This window comes from Triticum aestivum, chromosome 1B, assembly GCF_018294505.1.
Source record: "Triticum aestivum cultivar Chinese Spring chromosome 1B, IWGSC CS RefSeq v2.1, whole genome shotgun sequence".
Classification (NCBI taxonomy): Eukaryota; Viridiplantae; Streptophyta; class Magnoliopsida; order Poales; family Poaceae; genus Triticum; species Triticum aestivum.
Window position 1 is genome coordinate 43,278,507 of NC_057795.1, and position 20,320 is coordinate 43,298,826.

The window sequence follows — 20,320 nt, forward strand, 5'->3', positions numbered from 1 at the left end:
TTGGATCTTGGTGCCTATGACAATTACTCATGCTCTCTTCAGACAAATGCTTTGAGACAAGAGAATTTGTACTCACTTTGGCAAAAAACAGGGGAGTTTTGTCAACCACTCATTGTCACGTATTGCAAGCAACTACAATGGCCAATATTTGTGTTTAGTTGTCATTCTTTGTGTAGACCGTAAGCATGCAAATATGAAGATTGATTTACAACAACAGTTACAATGATATGCATTAATATTCATGTAAGTTACATGAGATTACTTATGTCATGTATTTAGTAAAAAAATGATTGCATAATTCATGTTTTCCAATATTTATATTTATACCAAGTATTGTGTCCATGGGATTTTTAATCTTAAATACACTATGGAAAAAAAATTGTTCAATTATTTACCATCATGTTTATAGACTAAGAATTGCCGTAACAGCGCGCGGGGTATATCTAGTTATCTTAACATGCATACATGCCACCTCATTAAATACCCATCAGAACATGTATTGGAATTATTTTTCATTATTAGTTGATCCAACTACTTCTATTTATTTCAAACATGCACATATAAGCCATCTCATCAAAGGCCCACTCAACATGCATGAAAAAAAACTATTTTATTATACTACCTATACTCAATAAATATTGTTTAATATACATATATAATAAGTATTTTTAGGTTTTCTATATATTATTAGTCCAAATGTTCCGTACAACCAAATAAGGCAAATATTATTGAAATATATTGCAACATATTTCCGCCACAACACGCGGGGTATCATCTACTCCCTCCATTGGACAAGGGAGTAGTTCATAAAGTGATAACCTACTCAAGGATCAGTATATGGTCGGGCCACATATATAAGGGAAAAGAGGAGAGAAAAGGAGAATGCGCCAAGCTTAAAGTTAGCAGCATTTTTTTTTATATGCATGGTTTCTTTATTGCTAGCTAGTGTTGCAATTTGGGTGTATTCCAAAAATAAAAGTTGAAACGAAAAAGAAATAAAAAAAGGTCTCCATTGCCGGGATTTGAACCCGGGTCGCCTGGGTGAAAGCCAGGTATCCTAACCGGGCTGGACGACAATGGATTGGTGATGGCTTTCTATTCGTTGTCTACTCAATCCTAGCAAACAGTCCGTAAACTTGGACCGACACGTCCCTGAAGGCCTGAACCGACGCATCCACAGACCCCCGCCGTCGTGTCAAAACAAGAAGAGTCAAAAGAAAACACAAATCTCCTTTTTCTCTGCCCGCAACCTCCCCGTCGCCGCCGCCGCCGCCGCTCACCCGAGACCTCCCCGTCGCCGCCGATCTCCCGGAGCCACCGCACCTCCGCTCGTATCATCCTCCTCCGCCCCTCCTCGCCGGAGACAACATGGTACGATCAGCCCTATTCGCCCCTCTCTCGATTCGACCTCTCCTCAGCCCCCAAATCCTAGGGTTTCCCGAATCCGGGGGCTTCTGGGGCAGCCCGGCTGACGATCCTTCATCTCCGCCGAGACGATTCGACTGATTTGTTGCGTGTTGCTTCCTGCAGTCGACGCTTGCCGCGGCGAGGGCCGACAACTTCTACTACCCGCCCGAATGGAGCCCGAAGAAGGTACTACGGATCTCCCTCGGCGAATTCGTGCAGCTCTTTCTTTTGCTCTACTTGTGCTTGCTGATGCCGTTGTGTGCTCATGTTTTTGTCCCTGTTCGATTAATTCAGGGTGGGCTGAACAAGTTCCACGGCCAACATGCCCTCAGGGAGCGGGCGAGGAAGCTGGACCAGGGCATCCTGATCATAAGGTCTGGTTCCTGTGATATTACCTGCTTTCGTATATGATTGTACATTAATACTACACAACATGATGATGTGAAGCTAGAAATGTGTCGGACCTGGGGCCTTCTATCTAAACAAGATTATAATGTGGATGGTTGGGCAATGAAGTTGCAGTTATGTGGGTTGATGAGGTTTAAAGAATGCTAGGATGCCAAAGTAAGAGGGTGTGGATTAGGAGGATTAGGGGAGGAGTCTGCCCCACCAAAAAAATTGGGCCATGCTTTGTATTTTTCACATATTACGACAACTGTTGACATTATTCTGTTATCAAACCGTGCTGAGAAGATAGATTCATCTCAAAATATCTGTGTTGCAAATCAATTTTGTTAGTTTTCTTGGTCATATACCAATTAGTTAGCCAGTCTTATTGAGAATTGTGAAATACGGTTTGGTTGATTTGGCAGTCCGCTTGATTGCCTTGAGTGCTAGGATCATGTATGAACCCATCCTTCTGCCCAGTTTGGCACATATCTATCTTCATATGTTTTATCTGGCGCAAATTCATTAACTCAATTATAGAAACATCTTGTTGAAGTGTTTATTAACTCAATTGGTTTGCTCTGTCCTGCAGATTCGAGATGCCTTTCAATGTCTGGTGTGGTGGATGCAGTTCCATGATAGGGAAGGGAGTAAGGTTTAATGCTGAAAAGAAACAAGTTGGAAATTATTACTCTACCAAGGTTTGTGTCCGATTTTAACATGTACTGCATCATCACTGCTGTTCATTTAACTTAATCTTCCGTGAATGGTGGAAGCTGTTTGTGCTTGAATTAGCGCAGTATATCCTCTCCCTGTGTCTTTTCTTTCTTTCTGAAAGCCTCCCCCCATGTTATCACTTATCAGAGCAATTGAATCTTGGTTTTATGGTTTACCATCTTTACTCAATTTAGTTGCATAATATTATGTTTCTTCTAGCTATGCCATGTCTAAATGCAAAAATTTGTAAATTGGTTCAGCGTCAGCCTCGGCTGATCAAAACTCACTCATTATTTGATCTGCACCATCCTCAAATCATATCCTAAACTACAATTTGTGCGCATACGTTGTAAGGCTAATTGGAGAAAATAATTAAAAAGTGAGTTGGTGAATTCTGGAGAAAATTTCGTATTCTAAACTGGCATCAGCATCCAAGCCAATGTGAATTGAAACAATGTTAAGGATGCATACTGTGTTTAGTTACAAACCAAATAGCTTCTCGACCTGATATTGCCTTGGGATTTTTATGTGTTGTTTTTCTACACAGCTGGGTTTTTTCCCCACAAAAGTGAAGATAGATCTATGAGATTTTTGTCATCACTGTAAATGCTAGTTTGTGGTTGCTGCGCTTGTTGGGACTGCCCAGGAAAACACACAAGTACACACGGAGACTTTTGTGCCACACACGCACTTGCCTTTTCTCTTGTTCACTTCTCACACCACAGGGCAATTACATGGGGCTTTTATAGCCATACACACACGGCTAACACACATCCACTTACCAACTAACTAGCATGCACACACGGCTAACACACATCCACTTACCAACTAACTAGCATGCACACACTCACACATGGTCAAGCCACTAATGGCTTGCTCCACTAATCACTCCACTAGCTGCGCATGAACATATTTAGCACTTATGCAGCTCCTCAAACAGCCACACGACTGGCCAAATGCATGCAGCTACTCCCTCCATTCCAAAATATAAGTCTTTTTTAGACATTTCAATAAGGACTACATACGGATGTATATAGACATATTTTAGAGTATAGATTCGCTCATTTTGCTCCGTATGTAGTCCCATTGGAATAACTAAAAAGACTTATATTTAGGAACGGAGGGAGTACAAGTGAGGATGCATGCAGCTCATCTTAACTCATTCCTGGAGCTAATCTCACGTTGGGCACACACATCTTTATCGTCATAACTAATTATTCCTAGCTAAACCAACTATAAGCTTGCATGTAACACAAGTGATCACATCTCTACGGGTGCACATTGCCGCAGCTTCCGCTGGCTGACTCAACTACATGACATAAACAGAATTCTTATGTGCATGACTCACCTAGTGCATGACTAAATAACAGCGCAACAAGATTAACACAACAGCGCTCTGAAACCTAGATAGTTGGAATCTGTTCTAATTCCAGGATTTTTCTGTTACACCTAAAAAGATGCTCTCAATTAACTACATCAAAAATAATAACAAAGTATATTGTCGTCCCAAGTAGTATTTGTAATGCATTGTCATACATGTAATGTATCCAAGAATAAGTTATGCTCATTGGGTGGCCCCTTGACAAATATTTCTGCTCTTTGGATTTTCTAGCAACTTGTGGAGCATTGTCAATATTCAGAAAAGGTCTATTGTGTTGTCCTTCGATTTTTAAAACTAAATAACCCTATGTTTTCCTCAGAAAGCTCCTGCCTTATACGGAGTACTTCTTATTGCATTTTGCTGTGTACAATCGCAAAAGAGTATTGAGGGTAATCATAAAATGTTTAAGGGGTTGTTGGCATTTAAATAAATACTCCCTCTGTAACTTAATATAAAACGTTTTTGACTCTGTCATAGACTCTAAAAATGTCTTAAAAAAGTTACAGAGGTAGTATTTGTTTTGATTGTAGATAAGTTAAAATAGCTTGAATTGAACCCACATATTTCCGAATAGCTTCTATGCTGCTTCCTTAGCCATGCTAATATTATTAGAAAAAGAACTTGGTTGTGCTTGCTTCTTCTAGCATCAGAATGTCTGTGTTAAAGTGTCCCCAATAAGTTATAATGACCTAGGGTCTTGTATATATTTGGTGTTCATTCCCTGAGAAACTGAAGTACTACTATTTTCTATTCCACAGTTGTAACACATTCTACTTAAATTCTTTACCCGTATGCTGTCCTGATATTGTTTCACAACTGTTTACCATGTTAGATATGGAGCTTCAGTATGAAATCACCGTGTTGCCAGCATGAGATAGTCATACATACAGACCCGAAGAATACTGAATATGTTATAGTCAGTGGAGCTCAGCGTAAGACTGAAGATTTTGATGTTGAAGATGCAGAGACGCTCCTGCTGCCCGCTGATGAAGGTTCTGACACATAATACAGATTTATTTCTTGTTATGCTTTTTCTTGTGTTTTGAATGCCTGACGCTTTATTCTACTTGCTTCAGAAAGAGACAAGCTTGCGGATCCTATGTATAAGCTCGAACACCAGGGAGAGGATATTCGGAAGAAGAAAGAAGAGGAACCTGTTTTAGTTCGGCTTCAACGCCTCTCTGATAGCCGTCATTCGGATGATTATTCCCTGAACAGAACCCTCCGCGACCGCCTTAGGGTCATCCAGTGAATTCCTTTGTATAATATTTCATCAGTAAGTTGTTTAACTGTCAGGATTCTTATCCACTTGTTGTCCTATTATTTATGTAGAGCCAAAAGAAGAGAGTTGCTGAAGAGAAGAAATCAGCGAGGAAGATGGGACTCGGAGTACGCCTTCTGCCACCCTCCGCAGAGGATGCGGCCGCAGCAGCTCGTGTGAGGTTCGCCTCAAATTTTGAGAAGAACAGAAAAGACAAGAGAGCAGCGATCAAGGCCTCCTCCATCTTCCCGGAGCCATCAGGCTCAGCTTCGAAAGACAAGCTAGACCTCGTGCTGAGAAGGCGGAATATAAAAGCCAGTGCAGCGTCGGCGCTGATGGCGGGCAGGGCAAAGCCGTCGTCATGGTCGCGGCAGAGCGCCGGTTCTGGAAGTGCAAGGACTGCTGTGCCTATATTGGCAAGGCGCAAGTAGAGCCACCCCGATTTGTGCTCGCGCAACCAAAGCAAGAATCTTTGTGATCTTGTCCAGTCTGCTGCTCAGTAAAACCCATGTGTACGTGTATCTTGTGTAGTACCTTCGTTGCTCTAGCCTTCTACTGTAACCTCGGTGTGATGTCCTGCTGTCGCTGCTGAGGCTGTGACACATGTCATGAGAAACTGTTTTTGCCCAAGATAGCCATTGAATTCAGTTGGAGGGGCAAACGATTATCTTGGTCGGCTGAAGTGTCTACATTTATAGAAATCAGCGAAGTTTTTTCTCGTATAAAAGGCAAGTTTGAACTTGTGTTTTTGTGTAGCTAGCATGGGCTAAACTTTCGGTATATTCAAAATAACGCAGTATGCTACAGTAGTTTAAAAAAAAGGAAAAAAAAGGTCTCCATTGCCGGGATTTGAACCCGGGTCGCCTGGGTGAAAGCCAGGTATCCTAACCGGGCTGGACGACAATGGATTTGTGAATAGTTTTAAGATTCCCTTCCTATATACCGAAGCAGTAGTAAGAAACAAGCTTGTCCTTCGCCGGTGGACATGAGGACCACGATGGAAATGATGGAACGCACGTTGTCATCGTCCCACCGGGCCGCCGGATGGTTCCGCGGCGGCGCATAGGAGGCACAACTGGTGTTGTTATCCTCCGCGGTCCCCCGAAGCTGCGCCTCGGCGGTGGCCGTTTCCCGACGAGCGGCGGCTTGAGCACGGACGACATCGTAGATGGCACGCTGCTCCGCAACGACATTGAGGTTCGCCGCGGCCATGGCCTCCTCACTCACACACTTGATACGTCTTCAACGTATCTATAATTTTTTATTGTTCCATGATATTATATTATCAATCATGGATGTTTTGCATGCAATTACAGGCAATTTTATATCATCTTTTTGGACTAACCTATTAACCTAGTGACAAGTGTCAGTTTTTTTTCTTATTTTTGATTTTCTAGGAATACTGTACCAAACAAAGTACAAATGCCCCGAAACTTTTTGACGATTTTGAGAGACCCTAGAAGCTTCGGGAGGAGACCATATGTGCAACGAAGAGGCCAAGGAACCAGGGCGCGCCTACCGCCCTAGTACCTTGTGGGCCCACCATGGCTCCGTTTGACCTAATCCTGACTCTATAAATTCTCTAAAATCGGGAAACCAAAAGAGAGCCGCCCGAAACACTTTTTCTGCCGCCGCAAGTTTCTGTTCTCGACATAAACCATCTGGAGGCCTTTTTCAGTACTCCGCCGGAAGGGGATTCGACCATGGAGGGCTTCTACATCAATCATGTTGTCCTTTTGATGATGTGTGAGTAGTTTACCACAGACCTACGGATCCATAGCTAGTAGCTAGATGGCTTTTTCTCTCTTTTTGATCTTCAATACAATGTTCTCCTCGTTTCTCTTGGAGATCTATTCGATGTAATCTTCTTTTGTGGTGTGTTTGTTGGGATCCGACTAATTGTGGGTTTATGATCAGATTATCGATGAATATTATTTGAGTTTTCTTTAAACTCTTTTATTCATGATTGTTATATCTTTGTATTTCTCTCCTATCTATCCGTTTGTTTTAACCAACTAGATTGATTTTTCTTGCAATGAAAGAGGTGTTTTGTGATGAGTTCAGTCTTGCGGTGCTCAATCACAGTGACAGAAAGGGACATGCCACGTATTTGTATTATTGCCATTAAGGCTAAAAGGATGGGGTTTATTCGTATTGCTTGGATCTATCTTTCTGCATCATGTCATCTTGCTTAAGGCGTTGCTCTATTTTTATCAACTTAATAACCTAGATGCATGCTGGATAGCGGTCGATTGGTGGAATAATAGTAGTAGATGCAGGCAGGAGTCGATCTACTTGTCTTGGACGTGATGCCTATATACATGATCATTGCTTTGGATACGTCATAATTATGCGCTTTTTTATCAATTGCCTAACAATAATTTCTTTACCCCACTATATGCTTTCTATCGAGAGAGAAGCCTCAAGTGAAAACTATGCCCCCGGGTGTATTCTTTATTATCTATAAAAACTGAAAATACTTTGCTGCAATTTATCTACCGTTATTTTATTTTGTGTTTTTGTTTATCTATCTATCATTATCAGACTTGATCCTTGCAATTAACCGCTGAGGGGATTGACAAACGCCTTGATCGCGTTGGGTGCAAATATTTGTTCTTTTATGTGTGGGTGTTGTTCACGAGATTTTGCTTGGTTCTCCTACTGGATTGATAACCTTAGTTCTTAACTAAGGGAAATACTTATCTCTACTTTACTGCATCATCCTTTCCTCTTCAAGGAAATCCCAACGCAGCTCAAGAAGTAGCAGCGCTCACCGTAGACCTGACCTTCCGCCAGCCGGTGCTGCTCCAGGAGGAACATGTTGTACCACTGTTTCTCCTGCGTCTGCTGGAACGCTGATAAAGGCATCGGCGGCAACAGCCGCACCTCCACCATGGCGGCATTGAAGTGCGCCTGCTCCATGATGAAGCCGGCGTGCGCAGTAGGCGTGGGAGCTGGGGTGGAGTCATCGGAGACTGTCTCCATCGTGGTGTCATCCTCGTTGTCGGAGACCTCGGGTGAGCTGCCCGGTAAGCCGGCCTCGATCCGCCTAGCACGACGGCAATGCCATGGCAGCGACAAGGGCGGCTATCACGTGCTTCATCTCCGGCGACATACTATCCCACAGTGCTTTCCGCTGGCGGTAATGGCAGATGTGAAGGAAAGGAGGAGGATGTGGGATGGATGTGTTGTGATGTGGAGACAGCCGGGTTTGGCCGTGCTTAAATAACAGATTCCGGTGAGGCCAGGCGTCCGGGTGCATCCATGCGGGGCGCCGGAGTGAGTTTCTCGGCCGGCGAGCCTGTTTCATGGCGGCATACGGACGGACGGGGCATTGGACATGGGTGGTAGATATTCGTTCCGTCTCGTCCAGTCACACGTCTCTGGCATTGAACAAGCGCGGACACTGGAGACGCGTCGCGGGCGGCGTCTTGGGCCGACGAGCCGCTTCAACGCTGGCGCCAGTGAGAGGTTGCATCCGCTCAATGTGGAGCGACGCGCTCTACAGCGGCATGAATGCGGGCTGTTGGCACCGAGCGGGAATGCACGTGGGCGCGGAAGGAGGTGCTTTGGTGGGTCAGGACGGTCAAAAGCGGACTTGGGATCGATTCCGACTCACGCAAACCTCCCCCACGTTTGTCTCCTGTTTGCGGGACAAAACACATCTGGACCGCTTCGCGGACCAATACAAACTCGCGTTGGATGGCTTCCCCTGTTCGGACAACATTGTCTTAACGGTTCCGGGAGGTTTGCGGGTCTGGCTTGGAGATGTCCTACGTAATAACTAGATGAATGAGAAAATAATTTTCTAATGCGTCATCATGCGTTGCACGTGTAAGCTTACTAGTCAATGAAATTCAGCTAAGTTTTCTCATACAAATAACAAGTTTAAACCATGTAAGTTAACAAGTTTAAACCATGTAAGTTTTCTCGTACAAACAACAAGTTCAAACCACATATTTTTTTTAGCTTAGCAACGGCTATTTTTTTGCTATATATTCAGAATAAAACGCAGCACACCGCAGAAGTTAAGGGGAAAAAAGAGCTCCATTGCCGGGATTTGTACCCGGGTCGCCTGGGTGAAAGCCAGGTATCCTAACCGGGCTGGACGACAATGGATTGATGAAAAGTTTTAAGATTCCCTTCCTATATACCGGAGGAGTAGTAAGAAAATGTAGGTGGTACTTGAATTAGAAGTCTTCCAGCAGTAGCTAGTATAGTTCCTCAACAATCTTATTTATATCGAATCTGATTCTTCGATAGGAACGAAACTACTTGATTTTTTTATGTAAAATAACGTAACAAGTTGACTGACCATTTGCGCAAAAAAAAAGTTGACTGACCGTTTTTGCCGACGTGCCACTTAGTGAAGGATAAATATATCTGATAATGTGCTATCACATGGAACCTCCTTCTCTTTACATGCTCACTGTTATCCACAATTTGAATTGCACTACCTGACCATTTGGACTCCCCTGCTTGATATAGGAAAGATAGCTTGTCACCCTGAACCGGTGTGCAAAGCAAGCCACAGAAGAGAGGAGGAGATGTTTGTGGATAAATTATATGCCTCCTTTCTTAGCTAATTGTATTCAGCTCCCATGTAATCCTTCTAACTTTTTGAATGTCGTAATCCTTCTAGTTGAGTAAGAAAGCTCTTGATTTGCAAAAAAACAAAACAAAACTTGTCACCCTGAATCGGAACCTCATTCATCACTAAAGGCTTCAGGATGCTAGTTAGTAATGGACAGTTATCTCTATTTTGAGATTGATTTCTAGTTGCTGGTATGTACTCTGAACTTGCAAGTGCCTAGTTCTGCTAACTGTCCATGATATGTCGCGGAAAGTATCCAGCCATGCTTTCCAAACGAAAATTAGTGGAGAATAGTATAGGGCTTGAGCCCACTTTCCAAATGAAAATTAGTTGAGAATAGTATATGCTTGGTACAATGCAACCTTGGTTCATCATTGGTCATGTATAATGCTATTTTGGTACATCATGGTTCTGGTTTTTTTCGTTGAAACTGCATTATTCCGGAGTCTATGTTGATCACTGAATAGCAGCAGCCAGCATGTTAGCTCCAGCCTACGAACCTTGACATTATATTCTCTTTTTTGCATTATCTTCTCTGACACCAAGTTCTTAAAAAGGGTATCGTTAAAATAGCAAGGTAAAATCTTGATTTTTGTGGAAGTGTAGCTGACAACTTGAAGTAGCAGTACAAGCAGTCCACTGCTTGTCTGCTTTTTTTTTTTGCGAAAAATTATTAATTTCATTTCAATGAAGGTGGTTCATTACAATCCTTTTGGCAAAGAGTGCCAATTTCGCCTGGGCCATGGCAGAGCCGCACAACCGTGCGAGTAGATGATCACCCATTTGTGCTAAAGCATGAGCTACATTATTTTGGCTTCTCCTAACATGTGCTATAGAGTAATCACGCCCAGACTTAAGTAGTAGTTTCCCTTTCTCAACTAAAGCAGCCACTGAAGATCTATTTGGCGTATCATCCATAAGCATTTGAGCAGCCACAGAACAGTCTGTTTTGACGATAAAAGGCTATGTGCTCCACTCCAAGGCGAGTGCAATGCCTTCTGCACATGCTGAAACTTCCGCTTCAAGGGCGCAAGAACATGTACGAAGAAAACGACATGATGCAAAGACGATATGTTCTTCACGGTTCCGCAGTATCATACCGGCTCGTCCTGTCCCGTCCTCCTCCATGAACGCTCCGTCGGACATATTTAAAAAGCTTGGAAAGTATCCTCGCGTTCCACACCACAGATCGTGCATATGTCAGAAGTCTCGATCTTTCTATTTGTCTTATTTTCCATCGTAGCCAGTAGTTTGTGACAAGCCGTCAAGTAAACACGCCTACCTTTGGAGGGGCAGGACACCCCCACAATGCTTCCCAGAGAGTGCGTGTGCCGTCCGGTGCCCTACTCGTGGCGCATGATGACTGCTTGTCTGCTTGTTGGTGAGTAAAGTTGTGCACTTCCACTGATTATGCTATGAAACAAATGCCATCCTTAATATGTGAGTTAAATACGCTGGAGGTGCCTCAACTTGTCCTGGGCGATCAGTTTAGTGCCTAAAGTTGCAAAATACATGAAATTGGTGCTCGAACTTGTCAGGCCGCGCAAATACGGCGCCTCCATTCGTATCAGGACGTACATCTAGCCCGCGTGGCGTACAAACGTGACGGTGGCCTGCCTATCAGTGTAAGATGTGCTGGGTGGCCCGCACCTGGGTTTTTTTTTTACAAAAATCCTTCTCATTTTTATTTAATAAATAGAATAGCCATCAAAACATTGTATGATAGCGAGAAATGACATTAAAAAAAACTCAATAGAGAGGTATCGAACCTGGCACATCATGTTCAACAACAGCACGACCTGGCCAGCCGGCCGAAGTATGCTTCGAATTCAACTATTTGCTACAAAGTAAAGTAAATACTAAATACAATCCACGCATCGCTCTACAAATTTCTTTATTTTTAATTTTTTTGCAAGTTCCTCTTTAGTTTCATAACGCATAAATTTTCCCATATGAAAAATACAATTATCAATATGCAAATATTTTCCATTATTATATTGTGTACTTCGAAGAGGCTGAACTTAATTTATGTGCATAATATTAAATTTGAGAAATGTATCGAACATGTTGTGTTTACAGAAATGTAATGATAATTTACACAATAATTTTTTAACTCACGTTGAACTCTTTTAGAAATACATGTTGTAAACTTTTTTAACGCACGCCAAACATTTTAAAAATTGCATTATAATTTTTAATACAGGTGAAACATTTTCCAACAACATGCTGAACATTTTTCAAATGCACTAACATTTTCTTAAAGTTTATGGCAATTGTATTTTGTTCTTACGTTTCTTTTCCAAATGGTGAAAACAATATGAAAAATGAAAATAATGAACTTGAATATTAAGTGTGCAGACCCATACGAGGCCATATATATGCAGCAACTGAACATGTTTGAGGGGTACATAGCAACCAAAGAGGAATTTTGGAGCACGGTGGCCACTGAGCATGTTTTTTTCTTGAAAGTTTAAAAACTGGCTAAAAGTTTCATACAAAATTTAAAAATTTCACAAAAAAATGTATGCATGTGCTCTAAGTGACTTTCAAGTTTTGTTTGAAATTTTGTTATATTTTACCCTGCAAAAAAGTACAATAATCTGGCCAAAAAAATTAGCTGATTTTTGCATGTATTTGTCCTTTTTGTATCTCTCACATACAAATACAGTTTTGAAAAAGAAACACGCGGATATATTACATTTCTATGTGTGCATGTACAAAAATGTCAAAAGTTTTTTAGCTGTAAAAATCTGTTTCTTTGACCTTGAAAAAATGGGCAGAATGTGCCGGCGCTCCAAAATTACATTTTGCATAACAACGCAATATAAAGTTCAACTTAGTCCATATCTACTAACACAGTATGGCCCGGTGGACCCCCTATGCGTGCAACATAATCCATAAATTTGCGGGGCTTTCCTTTTTGAGAGTACGCAATCGCGTACCTTAACTTTATAGGAGATAGAAATATATACAAGAATTTGTGGGGCTTTCCCATGTGATTAAATAAAATTTGAGCGGTTTTTTTAAATCCTCATGTCGGGCCACCCAGCGACTTCCCTGCTCCCAGCTACTGACAGTTGGGCCACCGCCACATTGGCACGCCACATGGGCTGGGCGTACGTCCGGATACGAATGGAGGCACCGTATTTGCACAGCCGAACAAGTTCGGGCATCCGTTTTATGTATTCTGCAACTTTAGGCACTAAACTGACCGCGCATGACAAATTATGAAACAAGAGAATCCACACTTTTAGTACTAGCAACAGCAACAGTTTGTGCGTGTTTTCCAGTAAGGCTAGACAATGATTATGTTACTTTTAGTAGCAAGTGAAGACCATGCTGGCCATCAGAATATTTGCTTCGAGTATACTCCCTCCGTTCAGTTGGGTCATCTATTTTGGAACGGAGGGAGTACTGTTTAGCATCGTGTCCCTTCGCCTTATGATGTTATGATGAAACACGCATTGTTTATAGCCTTATAGGTAGGTACTGTATTTCTGAAAAGTGAAAAAAAGGCTCCATTGCCGGGATTTGAACCCAGGTCGCCTGGCTGAAAGCCAGGTATCCTAACCGGGCTGGACGACAATGGATTGATGACTATTTTGGCGCTACATATTACAGGTATCCGTTATTCTTAATTAAGGGAAATATTTATCTCTACTTTACTGCATCATCCTTTCCTCTTCAAGGAAATTCCAACGCAGCCCAACAAGTAGCAGCTCTCGCCGTAGACCTGACCTTCCGCCAGCCGGTGCTGCTCCAGGAGGAACATGTTGTACCATTGTTCCTCCTGCGCCTGCTGGAACGCTGATAAATGCATCGGCGGCAACAGCAGCACCTCCACCATGGCAGCATTAAAGTGCGCCTGCTCCATGGTGAAGCCGGCGTGCGCAGTAGGCGCGGGAGCCGGGGTGGAGTCATCGGAGACCGTCTCCATCGTTGTGTCATCCTCGTTGTCGGAGACCTCGGGTGAGCTGCCCGGTAAGTCGGCCTCGATCCGCCTAGCACGACGGCAATGCCATGGCAGCGGCAAGGGCGGCTACCACATGCTTCATCTCCGACGACAGACTGTCCCACAGTGCTTTCCTGCTGGCGGTAATGGCGGATGTGAAGGAAAGTAGGAGGATGTGGGATGGATGTGTTGTGATGTGGAGACAGCCGGGTTTGGCCGTGCATAAATAGCAGATTCCGGTGAGGCCAGGCGTCTGGGTGCATCCATGCGGGGCGGCGGAGTGAGTTTCTCGGCCGGCGGGCCTGTTTAATGGCGGCATACAGACGGACGGGGCATTGGACGGGGGTGGTAGACATCCGTTCCGTCTCGTCCAGTCACACGTCTCTGGCATTGAACAAGCGCGGACACCGGAGACGCGTCGCGGGCGGCGCCCTGGGCCGACGAGCCACTTCAACGCTGGCGCCAGTGAGAGGTTGCATCCGCTCAATGTGGAGCGGCGCGCTCTACAGCGGCATGAATGTGGGCTGTTGGCATCGGGCAGGAACGCGCGTGGGCGCGGAAGGAGGTGCTTTGGTGGGTCAGGACGGTCAGAAGCGGACTTGGGATCGATTCCGACTCGCGCAAACCTCCCCCACGTTTGTCTCCGGTTTGCGGAATAAAACGCATCTGGACCGCTTCGCGGACCGATACAAACCCGCATTGGATGGCTTCCCCTGTTCGGGCAACGCTGTCTTTAACGGTTGCGGGAGGTTTGCGGGTCTGGCTTGTAAATGTCCTACATAATAACTAGATGAATGAGAAAATAATTTTCTAATGCGTTATCATATGTTGCACATGTAAGCTTACTAGTCAATAAAAATCAGCCAAGTTTTCTTGTACAAATAACAAGTTTAAACCATGTAAGTTTTCTCGTACAAATAACAAGTTCAAACCATATTTTTTTAAGCTTAGCAATGGCTATATTTTGGGTATATATTCAAAATAAAACTCAGCACGCCGCAGAAGTTTATAAAATAAAAAAAAAGGCTCCATTGCCGGGATCTGGTATATATTCAAAATAAAACACAGCACACTACAGAAGTTTATAAAAAAATGCTCCATTGTAACAAGTTTAAACCATGTAAGTTTTCTCGTACAAATAACAAGTTCAAACCACATATTTTTTTAGCTTAGCAATGGCTAATTTTTGGGTATATATTCAGAATAAAACGCAGCACACCGCAGAAGTTTATAAAAAGAAAAAAAAGGCTTCACTGCCGGGATCGGGTATATATTCAAAATAAAACAGAGCACACTGCAGAAGTTTATAAAAAGAAAAAGAAATGCTGCAGCAGTTAAGAAAAAAAAAGGCTCCATTGCCGGGATTTGAACCCGGGTCGCCTGGGTGAAAGCCAGGTATCCTAACCGGGCTGGACGACAATGGATTGATGAATATTTTGCATCTATATATTTCAGGTATAGTATTTGACAGCTGAGATACCAGCAGAGTCCCAACATAATTAAATGTCTTGAGCTTAGTACAAGTTTATACTAAAGCTAATATAAAATTGAGACATTTAGTTTGGAACGGGGGAGCAGTAGATAACACTAACTGCTTATCACAAAAATGTGTTGTTGAAAACAAAACATTGCAGCAACCGATCTGGAGGAGTGGTGTTGGAAGAACTGTACCTAACACTACCATCGAGACCATTATGGTAGCATGTTGAGTGAATCTCAAAAAAGCCACTACATTGACGTTTAGGTTTACAGAAAACACCGTTTTATGAATCTCTGACATAAACCATTGATCTTTGGCCTAACTTTTTAACAGAAAACACTAAACGGTCGCTTTGGTCATTTTAACCTCAATTGTGACATGTGGGGCTCACATTTCATGTTGTGGCATAACGGCTCCAATTAGACGGCGTCTGATCTAATATTACAAACTAGTCCCTGAAATTTTACATAGACGCCCCTCAATCATAAAGCAAAAACGCAATTAAACCCCGTGCACAGAACCTGCAGCACGGCTCCCATGGGCTCTCGTCGCCAGCTTGGGGCGGCGGCCAAGCCGGCAGATGGACCTCGCCGGCGTCGAGGTCGAGCACCAGGCTGGGCATGGAGAACTGCTTATGCCCGTGCACCGCGACGCCTGCCACGAAGGCAAGCAGGTCACCGGCGACGAGCAGGTCTGCGCGTCGGCCATTGCGGCCAGCATCGCGGGGGGTGGGGGGAGAGGGAGGCGGATGCCGCCGTGGTCTGGCAACCCTGCGACCGGTGGGAGGAGGGCAGTGAGGGGACTCGCCGTAGGACAAGCGCAGGACGCCGCCGCGGCCGGTCTAGCAGTTCCCGCGACCGGTAGGAGGAGCGCACGCAAGGACGAGCCCTCTCGGCGAGGTGCGGTGCAGCAGGTCGGCGCACACGAGAGCGAGCCCTCTCGGCGAGGCGGCCGCGACCGGGGCGCGCGGCGGTTGGGCGGTGACAAGAACAGAATTGCAAGACAAATTCACAGTACTCGAACTAGCCCCGACTTGGATAAATTCAGCCGAAGAATCACAGTTACAGGGTACAGATCGAGGATCAAATGGGTTCTAGAGCTACGCTAGGTATTACAGCTTGTAGAAAGGGGAAAAGATAGCTCCAACGCGTGGAGGAGGAGTTTAATAGCTGGCAGGGTTGGTGGCGACGCCGTTGTCGGCCGTTCTGTTACTGTAGCTTTACAGAGTATGGCGGCAACAGAGTGACAGTGAACAGGAAGACAGTGTAGCCGTTGATCGCCCACTCGCTTCATCACGGTCGTCCATTTCCCAAGTGAGTACCGATTCGGTCTCGCTGTCCATAGCTTTAGAATCACTGTCGATTTCTTCAGTTAAGCAGTGTAGGGTAGCAGTGTCCAGACAATTGCCTCCCTCTAAAGACAATCCTTGCCCTCGAGGGTCTTTCGATGGATACCAGGAGCGAATGGTGCTGTTGAAGAAATCCGGGAATGTGCGCTTGATGAAATCTGCGTCTTCCCAAGTGGCCTCTTCCGGGGACATGCTGAGCCATTGAACTAACCATTGTGTGACCAGATGAGGGTGTCTGGGTATAGCTCGAGTTTGTAGAACTAGGACTGGTGCTATTTTTATCCTGCCGGATTCATCCACCAGTGGTAATCCAGGAGCTAGTATAGCATTCGGGCCGAGATGGCATTTCAATTGGCTGGCATGAAAGACATTATGGATTTGAACACCTTCTGGCAGGAGCAGTTTGTAAGCTGAATGGCCAATCTTCTCCAATATTCGGAAAGACCCATATAACTTAGTTGCAAGTTTGAGACCTGTGCGGATATCAAAGGTTGCCAGACGGTAGGGTTGCATTTTTAGATAAACCATCTCTCCTTCCTGGAATTTCTTGTCTGTCCTATTCATATATGCATATTTCTTCATCCGTTGTTGGGCTACCAATAAATTGTGTTTGAGTTGTTGCTGCATTTGCTCTCTCTGTTGCAAGAATGTAGCTGCATCCACATCTTTTGGCCCAGGGATTGAAACTTCTCCAAAGAGTGGAGGACATCCATACAGGCATTGGAATGTGGTATATTTGGTAGCCGTGTGGTAGGAAGTGTTGAACCACCACTCTGTCATAGATAACCAAGAATACCATTTCTTCGGTTCATTAAAAGCCATGCACCTCAGGTATGCTTCCATACATTGGTTCACTCGTTCTGTTTGGTCATCAGACTGGGGATGATGAGCTGTGCTCATGTTAAGTTTCACTCCCAAGGATTTAAACAATGTCTGCCAAAAATTGCTGGTGAATATTGTATCTCTGTTAGTCACTATTGACACTGGCAACCCATGCAATTTGAATATATTGTCAATGAATGCTTGAAGGACAGTGTGGACAGTGAAGGGGTGTGACAGAGCAATAAAGTGGGAATACTTGGTGAATCGATCCACAACTACCAAGATCACATTCTTGCCTTGAGATTTAGGAAGGCCTTCCACAAAATCCATGGAAATGTGTCTCCATGCCATGTCTGGTATAGGGAGAGGATCAAGTAACCCAGGGTAGTGGCAGTGTTCACCCTTGACTCTCTGACAAACAGGACATTCCTGGATGAATTTTTCAATATCCTTTTTCATGTTTGTCCAATAAAAGATCCTCTTGATGCTGTGATATGTAGCTCTCACTCCTGAGTGGCCCCCAATGGGAGAAGAATGGAATGTTGATATTACCTGTTGTTGAAACTCTGTATCTGTTCCAATATAAATTCTGTCTTTATATCTGAGTATACCAACTGTGTAACTATACAGAGGAAGTGTAGTACTGCTTGCAGCTAACTGTGCTATGAGATTTTTGCACTTGTTATCTGAGTTGTAAGAGCTTTCAATTTTCTCAGTCCAACTAGGTACTACCATGGATATCTCCATGAGTTGTGGTTTCTTGGAGAGTGCATCTGCAGCTTTCTTTTCCTTCCCTTTTTTGTATTCTATTGTATAAGTAAATTCCAGGAGCTTGAGCATCAACTTGTGTTGAATACCTTCAAAGATCCTTTGATCTGTTATATACTTCAGGCTTTGGTGACCAGTTTTTATTATCAGAGAAGACCCCAAGAAGTAATATCTCCATTTCCTGAGTGATTCCAGAATAGCCACAACTTCTTTTTCATATGTTGATAGAGCAACTGCTTTAGGGCCCAATGATTTGCTGTAATAAGCTATAGGTATGTGCTTTTGCATGAGGACAACTCCAATGCCAGTACCAGAAGCATCACACTCCAGTTCAAAAGGAATAGTAAAGTCTGGCAGTGCTAGGACTGGTGCATGTGTTAAACTGAATTTCAATTTATCAAATGCAGTTGTTTGGCTGTCAGACCATAGGAAGGAATCCTTTTTGAGGAGATCATGTAGAGGCCTGCATATGACCCCATAATCCTTGATAAACCTTCTGTAATAGCCAGCCAAACCTAGGAAGCTTCTCAGTTCAGTAGTGTTTGTTGGTATCTTCCATTGTTGCACTGCCTCAATCTTTCCAGGATCTGTTGCAACACCTTCTGCAGACAAAATGTGCCCTAGATATTCCACAGTAGTGGTGCCAAAAATGCATTTAGATCTGTTCAGGAGAAGGTTGTTAGCCTTTAGTATTTCCAAGACTAAAGTGAGGTGTTGTTGGTGCTCTTCTGGATTTCTGCTGAATATCAAGATATCATCAAAAAATACCAGGACAAACTTTCTCAAGTATGGGGCAAAGAGTTTGTTCATGAGGGCCTGAAATGTGGCTGGTGCATTAGTTAGCCCAAAGGGCATAACTAGAAACTCATAGTGACCTAAGTAAGTTCTGAATGATGTCTTATGGACATCTTCAGGTTTCATTCTGATTTGATGATAGCCTGATTTTAAGTCCAATTTACTGAAAACTGCTGCTCCATTTAGTTCATCCAACAAGTCCTCAATGATAGGTATAGGAAATTTATTTTTGATTGTTTGTGCATTTAATTTCCTGTAATCAATGCACAGTCTCCATGTTCCTCCTTTTTTTTCTGACTAGTATGGTAGGAGATGCATAAGGGCTTATGCTGTGTTGGATTATGTGTCTGGACATTAAGAGCTTGATCTGTTGTTCCATCTCATTTTTCTACAAGTGAGGGACTCTATAAGGTCTGACATTGGGGGGTGTTGAATTTTCCTTGAGTGGAATAGAGTGATCACATTCTCTAGGAGGAGGGAGGGTAGTGGGTTCTTCAAATAATACATCATACTGTTCCAGCACTTGTTGTATCTCTTTGGTTGGTTGAGAAGGAAGTCCCAAGTTGCTAGGAATAGCTGTCATGAAGTTTAAGCTCATAGCAAATCCTACAGCTCCCTCAGCACACAACTTGTTCAATTTCTCTGCTGAAATTAATTTAGGAGTATCTGACATTGTGCAGTCTATGAATGTAACATCTTTCACCTTATCTTTTGTTATGGTGACCGTTCTTGCATCAAAATTCAAGGAGATTGGATTATGCTTTTTGAGCATGTCACAGCCAATTACCACATCATATCCCTACAGATCCAAGACTACCAATCATTGGTGAAATTTTCACTGCCAATCTTAAAGATTGTGCCAGGGGCATGTGCTCCAGTAGTTAAAGATCCACCTCCAGCTACCTTAACTGTTTGAGTTGGGTTGTTGATCAGTTGACAAGCAGATATTAAAGCAAACTTCATGTTAATAAATGTGTTATTGCTTCTAGTATCAACCATGGCTACTCCTTTTCTACCCCCAACTATAATATGCACTGCTAGAGTTGACTCAGATGTGTTACCTGCAACTGCTTGTGCAGATATGTGCATACATCCAGAAGGATCTTCAGAAAGTTGGCCTTCAACAGCTAAAACTGCTAGTTGAGCTTCTTCTTCAGGTGACATTTCATTAGTATTACTGTCTCTAGTAATGACATGAAGTGCTGGTGCTTGTTTGCATTTATGTCTAGGGGCCCAAGGTCCATTGCATCTCCAACAAATGACAGGTTTTTTTATAGTTGGTGCTGCTGGAGGGAGTTGCAAATTAGGGGCAGGAGGTACACTACTTTTTTGATGCCCAGCATGTATTTGTAACTGTTTGTCTTGGTGGTTGATATATGATTGATATTTTGCTTGTAATCCACTTTCA

The 20,320-nt window shown here is 43.5% G+C and overlaps 1 protein-coding gene and 3 non-coding genes across 4 annotated transcripts; 1 reads left to right on the top strand and 3 right to left on the bottom strand.

The window, feature by feature from the left end:
• Positions 1 to 1,007: 1,007 nt before the first annotated feature.
• TRNAE-UUC (transfer RNA glutamic acid (anticodon UUC)) lies at positions 1,008 to 1,081 on the bottom strand. Its single transcript has one exon. It is a non-coding gene; the product is annotated as a tRNA-Glu (tRNA).
• Positions 1,082 to 1,122: 41 nt separating this feature from the next.
• On the top strand, positions 1,123 to 5,894 carry LOC123105714 (coiled-coil domain-containing protein 130). The gene is made up of 7 exons (XM_044527836.1): positions 1,123 to 1,371; positions 1,531 to 1,593; positions 1,702 to 1,781; positions 2,387 to 2,495; positions 4,725 to 4,884; positions 4,969 to 5,132; positions 5,225 to 5,894. Exons 1-7 carry the CDS (start codon positions 1,369 to 1,371, stop codon positions 5,582 to 5,584), a joined length of 939 nt encoding a protein of 312 aa, XP_044383771.1. The 5' UTR covers positions 1,123 to 1,368; the 3' UTR covers positions 5,585 to 5,894.
• Positions 5,895 to 5,987: 93 nt separating this feature from the next.
• TRNAE-UUC (transfer RNA glutamic acid (anticodon UUC)) lies at positions 5,988 to 6,061 on the bottom strand. Its single transcript has one exon. It is a non-coding gene; the product is annotated as a tRNA-Glu (tRNA).
• Positions 6,062 to 15,049: 8,988 nt separating this feature from the next.
• On the bottom strand, positions 15,050 to 15,123 carry TRNAE-UUC (transfer RNA glutamic acid (anticodon UUC)). Its single transcript has one exon. It is a non-coding gene; the product is annotated as a tRNA-Glu (tRNA).
• Positions 15,124 to 20,320: the final 5,197 nt, after the last annotated feature.